Source organism: Colletotrichum orchidophilum (assembly GCF_001831195.1).
Source record: "Colletotrichum orchidophilum strain IMI 309357 chromosome Unknown Scaffold_39.1, whole genome shotgun sequence".
Lineage (NCBI taxonomy): Eukaryota > Fungi > Ascomycota > Sordariomycetes > Glomerellales > Glomerellaceae > Colletotrichum > Colletotrichum orchidophilum.
The window spans coordinates 248,694-255,470 of NW_019172995.1; the positions used below are offsets into that span (position 1 = coordinate 248,694).

A 6,777-nucleotide genomic window follows, 5' to 3' on the forward strand; every position below is an offset into this window, starting at 1 on the left:
AGTGGTATTGTGGACTTGTGACGGGTCACCAAAAGTCGGCTGCGATGATGTCGATCAAGGCTATTGGCGCATGGTACGAGGTCGATACACGCCCAGGCCGTCAGATGTGACAAGTTGAAGCTTGGAGATTGGCGAGCCGGTTGGACGGTAGCGCGGCCAGAGACGGATGGAAGCGCACCCTTGCGCAGACACACGGGTGTTAGATCGTTTGATGAGATCCAACGAGATCCAAACCCGGTGACTTTGCGGAATGGAGCGTGGGAAACCGTAGCAAATCGGTGGACTGAGCGAGGAATCTTGGCCACAGAGCATAGGCGAAGCGAAGGGCAAATGCTCGAAGCGATATGGGATCGTACGATGTCATCCACGGGGAAGCGCGAAGGTTTGAACGCCAAGTCGAATATGGATAATAGTGGTCCCGTTTAGACAAGCCAGGCAAGGTCCAGAGCTGGTGGTGGCCAGGGACCTGGGCTGCAGCATGGCATGTTCTCTGTCTCTCTCCGGTCCCATGTGGTCCGAGTTGGCGTGTTTGAAGGGGGAGGGGGAACGCTGCCGTTCTATTGTCTGCCCGTTGTAGTCGTTGTATCCCTACTCTATACGGATACCGAGCAGAGAGGAACGCCATTCGCGGCCAGTAGCAGGGAATCCGTAGCCAACTGAGCCTGGCAGCTGGAGGCGAGAGGGGATGGAAGTACTGCACACTCGTACTGTATACATTGCGCCGCACGGCATCGCCGCACCGCTAAGATGTACTGCGGTTGGGTCTCGGTATGGATCAGGGAGAGAAACGGGCCCGGCCCAGATCCAAGGATGTCAGTAGCATAGCTTATCTGCGTTCGGTGCTAGAGAACCCACGTGGCGGGGAAAAGGCACGGAGCTTTTGCACCATAGCAGAGATCAACGGGCAACGGACGTTGTCTTGGTGTATGGCTTGGGCTAGACCAGGCCGGGCGACGAAGAGATTTTCCAATATGCTCGGGTGTCAGATGCGAAGTGCGCAATTTAGGCGCAGAGAGATATCGCTCTGGTCGTTGGCGCAGATTCCTCATTTCCATCCTGCTCCACAGCAACTGCCGTCATTGAGATCGGCCTCAGCAACTCATCTGACCATGTAGCGACTTGCATGTCCTTGGCTGTCCGTCCTTGGGGGTGTGTAACAGGACGCTCTGACGTGTTCGAAGTTCTCGGGCGGAGACAGACAATAAGCGGACAGAACAGGGTCGGCGGAAGAAGCTAGCGATTGGAGAATGACCCCGGTATATCGATGGGTTGCCGTCAAAGGTAGAGGGGGACAAGTGAGTATGAAGCGACGGCAACGAGTCTGAACAGTCGGTTAGATGGTTGACAGGCAATTTTATGCACGATACGAACCCAAAGATCGGGTCGGTCGCTTGATGGGGAGCTCCACTGTCACCGCAGGAGGTGAGGGGCAGATCTTGCAGTTGCGGTCGGCACAGAAAAAAAAAAAAAGAGGGACGGCCTTGGAAACATCCAATGCAATTTGGTGCTGGTCGTTGGTCAGCAGGCGGGAGAGGGTTGGACTGGGAGTGGAGACAGCGCGACGCGGAAGTGTTCGTACGGATACCTTACGGAGTAGGTACCTTAGGCTGAGCATGATACCTTACTACCCGTGACCTGATCAGGTACGGGCAATGTACCTTAACCTCCGCCTTGGGCCAAGAGTGGAGCTCAAGTTTCTCCTTCCTCGTGTTCATCGGCAGGGAAAGGGCCGCGTTAGTGGACCTCATTGGCCAGGGAAGGCTCTGACCGAGGTGGAGTATAGTGCCTGATCTCGCATGGAATGGAAACTTAGTTGAGAGATACATGACAGGTACAAGCCTACTTAGTCTGCAGACCTTCCATCGAGTGAGCGATAACACAGAGCACCCGACGTTCAATGATCCAATAGCTCACTAGTACAGGTTGGCTGGAGATCACGACGGGGCTGGCCAATCCGCAATAGGCAGATTGCTCGTCAGGCTTCGTTCCAGAACGATATGAGTTTCAGACCCTGCCATGGCGGCAGTATCGGTGAAGGATGACTCTTGACGGGACAGCGAGAGAGAGAGAGAGAGACGAGAGAAGGTTCACAGTGCAGGTGCTTAGCAATGGTGCGACTTGCGGATCTAAATCGACCAAGCTTACCCCACGATCCAGCACGGGATGCCCGAGCACGATGGACTAGGTGCGATGGGTCAGCTACCTTGGGCAAGCGGCAGAAAGGCAAATAGTAAGGTAGGTGGGCTTACAGCAGACGTGACGAGTAAGGTAGGCCCCTCTAGGCCCCTTCGAATGAATAGCGATGCATCGATCGGAACTTGGGTGCCATGGTCCATGGCCAAGAGGCCGGCTCTTACTAAAGCGTGGAAGAGATGAAGCCCGCTAAGACGTTGGCGACGACGAGAGTTGGAAAAATCACGCCACACGCGAGTCGTGAGGGGCGGAAATGGGACGAACAATTCGCGGCTGTCCTTTAGTCTGGCAGCTGGAGACAGCCAGGGCTGTTGTTGAAGGATGGCATCCCAACCCAACCTTGACATTAAGACACTTTGGGTTCGGATACCGTGGCAGGAATAAGGTACCAAGTAGGGACGTTCTGAGGCATTTTGCAGCGTCGCCCTTCCTCCGCTCCCTCCTGTCGTGTTTCTCTTGCTGTGTGTGGTGTGTGTGATGTATGGTTTGTGGCCGGTGCGTGAGATGGACTGGGACGGACGACGACGGGCTGTGAGTGGAGGGATGCCTGCCATGGGAGGATCCACCCCCGTTTTTCCCGCCCGAAGTGAATCGCAATCAAATCGACGCAAATCTGCGATCGCATCCGGGGAGCCGCCGGGGGTCGATATGGGCCCACCTCACCCACTTAGGTAATCTCGTCCAGGGAAGCCCCAGCCCGGAGTCTTTCCACCATTCTCTCACTAGGGACCTTATGAGGGCAAGAGGGCAAGTACCGTCACGTACCGCCACGTACCGCACCCGTGTCGCCCACGCCCCCCGTCCAAGGTCACATCAAACTCAATCAGCTAGCCCACCCAAAATAGCGCCGGGAATTTTCCAACAGCTTCCGCGATCGAGCTGCTAACCCTGTTGATCTGATTTTTGGGGTCCATGTTCCTCCATGTTCCTCAAGTTCCTCCGTCCCTCTCTCAAACTTTGGCATTCGGCATCACTAGCCACCTCTGTACGAAAACCCGCCCTCCGCTTCAGCTCTTTGACCGCACTCCCCCCTTCGGTTGAGTTCAAAGACCATCGGGATACCCTCCAAAAACAGCGCAATTCAAATCCACACAGCCATCCGCAACCACGTTTTGCCCACACCGAATAATCGCCTTGGAATTCATTGTCGGGGCTGCTATCCATTTCCTTCCACTTCCACGCTCAGCAGGGGCAACCATGGTTTCGGGTCGGCGCCGGCGCCATTCGACAAGGTCTCTGTTTCCAGGGATGTTACCCTGATTCTCACCAGATGCAGCCGAGGTGCACAAGGTTATCCGCAACGGCGCCTCCTGTACTATTGTGCAAGGGAGGCTGGCTTATTCATCGGGCTATCTCAGATCACCACTAGATGACGGACAACAGTCTATTCGCCGGCTTGGGTGGGATGAAATTATCAAGCCAAGTCGCAGACAAGTGAAGGAAGCCGAGCCGAGCCAAGCGACGAAATGCGAGCGGGAGTTTTTCTGCCTGCCACCACTCGACCCGCGCCTGATCGTCGCTGACAAGATCTCGTATGCATGGAGGTCTCTGATGAGCGATCACCGCGGCTACAGGCACGGGTACCGAAGTAAAAGCAACGTTCGGTAACATGACTTGGTGCAAAAGCAAACCAGCTCGTCTCGTCCGACGGGCCAAGTGGGATGTGCACGCTGCCACCACTCAATCCGGTCTTGTTAAGTCCTTCCTCTTCTTTCGACGGGACTTCGGTCTAATTAGCGGCCACCATCTGAGCACACTCTAGCCCGGCAGATGGACTCAGATCCAGCGCAACCACCACATCGACATCCCGGATACGCTATATCCAAGGGCCGTCATCTTGTAAGATGCTGTGCTCGGGAGCAATGGAATGTGTCCTCCCATCAAGCAGCGCTTCGTGTCCATTGACTCCAACGTGGTCACTGACCCAAGGGCATCCGACCCGAGCCACGAGTAACCTGCTGAGGCACGTTCGGGCTTCACCAGGAAGAGACACGATGGTGCGGTTTTGTCTCGTCTCGCTGCCACGCCCACCTTGTCTCTCTTTTCTGAGCTCTGCAACGCCAAGTGGGACCATTCAGAATGAAACTTCCACGCCAACTGCAAATTGACAATGACACAGGCCGTGTTGACCGCCTTGTTTCTCCACGACGGGAAACCCTGCGTTTTCTCGTCAGCCCCCTGGCGTCCGCCATATCCACTTTCCATGCAAGATGGCACGATGTTCTGCCCAGCCTCAACTGCGCCCTAGACCTGGGTCACCAAACTCAAAATGTATTCCAACAACACCTCCAGAGATCGGCCGAGGTGAGGAGCCCATCCGCATCCACCTTGGCAACGCAGAATCCCCGTGCGACGCGGCCCTATTATGCGCTGGAGTGGCTCTACCGCCCCTTCGACGGTGGTGAGTGGTCCCGTCGCGGCTATCAGACTTCAACTCCAGCCTACAGACTTTTGGCCAATATCACCTTGATCGTTTTAGCCTTTCGGCATCTATATCTGGCATCGACCACACCTCTTTCCTGGACAAAAGGCCCCCTTGCCCAAGCGAGATTTACTCGTATCCAGCCTTTCAGCCACGGGTTTTGAAACCTTCAGGATGGTTGGTGGTCTCCGCGTTATCCAAGCCCAAATGAGCAAGATAGGAAAGTCGGGCGTCGGGCGCTAACCCGTCAAAACCGCACTGCTTGCTTAAACGGGCCGTCTCACTCTTGGAATGCCGCTGCAAAGGCTGCAAAGGGAAGAGTCTACGAATACTCCCAAGGCACTGACCTCCAGTCTGCCACGAGGTTTTCCACGGTGAGCTGGACCCTGGTCGAAGCCCACTTGGACCCATCCCGATCCTCACGAACCTGCGTCGTACTCGACATCACCAGTACTCCCCAGACATGCTCACGAACCCCGTTATCAAACCTGTCTTCCAGCCCCTCTTCGGTCAAGACTGCACTCCTTTCAGATCAGCATTCCCCATGCCCAGCTGGCGGCGCCGACCTGGCCTGGACCCTCCACGAGGCCTTGCAACACGATGCCATCGCCTTGCCCCCCCTCAGTATGCTCCCGCGAAGCTCGCACAGCGCGAAACAGAGATCTCGAATAGACGTAGATGCGCCTGCTTGCAGCTTTTGACTCTGATGCCGTTGTACAGCCCTACACTCTGTCAAACAACGCACAGTGACAACAGCCATGCGCGATTGGTAGCACCTATGCCAACATTTCGCCATGTTTACGCTCTAGGCTCTTGAAGAAGGATGAGCCGGTCTAGTCAAGTTCGCCTAGGGGCGGAGGACCGCCTGCCTGCCCATATGGGTAAGCGCATGGATTCGGCCGGAATACCTACTATTGAATGGCGACGAGAAGACTCGCTTTTGCACCCATGCGTCGTCTATCAATGCATGTAGGGTACCTGGAGACTTGCGGCGTGCGGCGTGCGGCGTGCGGCGGAAGGGTTCGTCTGCACCGCGCGGGCGCATGGCCGAGACGCAGAGACGCGCCATCTGGGGGGGGGGGGGCGCCGCCATTCCTCTTCCATGCCAGACCAGCCGGCCCGGAGCCGATGTCTGCCAACGTTGTGCATGCGGTGCACACCGAGTCTCCCGTATGTCATGCACGAGCCCACTTCACGCGGGCCTTTCGTTTTCGGAACGATACACGTTACGATGCCGCAAGCAGAAGAATATGCAACGTCCTGACGAACTTGTGCTGCGGAATGCAATGCGGTCTGCCACACCACTATGTCTTCCGTTCCGGCCTCCTACGAAACCTCGTACGGATACCTACGCTTCCCATGCTTTTTTGGGCCTCGAAAGTTCATGACATCCCCCAGAATATCTCCGACGCCTCCTTCGAATGTCCCGCCGTCAGCTACCGACAAGCCCCAAACACATCTTTGCCTCCCATCAAAGTCAAAATCATTCCATCGAGACCGGGAATGTGACTCGCAAACCAGCCTCGATGGAAATGCAATTCAAGTCCAAAATCGCTCTCGGGCCTCCCCATGAAAATCCCTTTCCGTCGAAACAAGATCCATGAACCAATCGCCCTCCTGTGGGATCCACTGCGAGACCCAGACAAGACAAGGCACGAGGCGACGTAGTGTATTCCCGGAGCTGTGATGAGAAGGAAGACGAGCTCCTCTTGCGCCCAGCGCGCCTAGCCGCAAGTGACGGTTCATGGCACGCAACGCACGGAATCCTTCCAGATAGACTTTTTTCTTGGTCCCTCTTACGCCCCGTCGCTCTGCCACATGGACCGCATCTCGAACAATGCCCACACTTTTGCCATCCTTTCACTGCCCTCTGGAATTTCTACAGAAGCCCAGAGCTTGGCATCTGGGCACGGCCGCCAAACCCGACACAAGGCTTTTTTTCCCCCCCAAACCTTCCATTGAGGCATGGACATTAGAAGCGGAAAACGTTTACTTGACTAATGTGCGGAACGGAAGGTCAATGTCTTCCCCCCGCTTGTCACCCTGTTTTTTGGTCTCAACCTTTCTCCGGCATGATCGCAGTTATCCCGCCAGCCAGGGAACCACGACAACAGAAATCCCCGTCATCGTCCGAAGGAAGTCGAACCCTCGTCTGTACAAGG

The 6,777-nt window shown here is 55.9% G+C and overlaps 3 protein-coding genes across 3 annotated transcripts; 2 read left to right on the forward strand and 1 right to left on the reverse strand.

The window, feature by feature from the left end:
* Nucleotides 1-60: 60 nt before the first annotated feature.
* Nucleotides 61-312, reverse strand: CORC01_05624 (uncharacterized protein; the record flags this gene model as incomplete). Its single annotated transcript, XM_022617266.1, has 1 exon — nucleotides 61-312. One exon carries the CDS (start codon nucleotides 310-312, stop codon nucleotides 61-63), a length of 252 nt encoding a protein of 83 aa, XP_022476280.1.
* A 3,960-nt stretch (nucleotides 313-4,272) lies between these two features.
* On the forward strand, nucleotides 4,273-4,779 carry CORC01_05625 (uncharacterized protein; the record flags this gene model as incomplete). The annotated part of the gene is made up of 1 exon (XM_022617267.1): nucleotides 4,273-4,779. The coding sequence occupies one exon, from the start codon at nucleotides 4,273-4,275 to the stop codon at nucleotides 4,777-4,779; it is 507 nt and encodes a 168-aa protein (XP_022476281.1).
* Nucleotides 4,780-5,578: 799 nt separating this feature from the next.
* CORC01_05626 (uncharacterized protein) lies at nucleotides 5,579-6,124 on the forward strand (the record flags this gene model as incomplete). Its single annotated transcript, XM_022617268.1, has 1 exon — nucleotides 5,579-6,124. One exon carries the CDS (start codon nucleotides 5,579-5,581, stop codon nucleotides 6,122-6,124), a length of 546 nt encoding a protein of 181 aa, XP_022476282.1.
* Nucleotides 6,125-6,777: the final 653 nt, after the last annotated feature.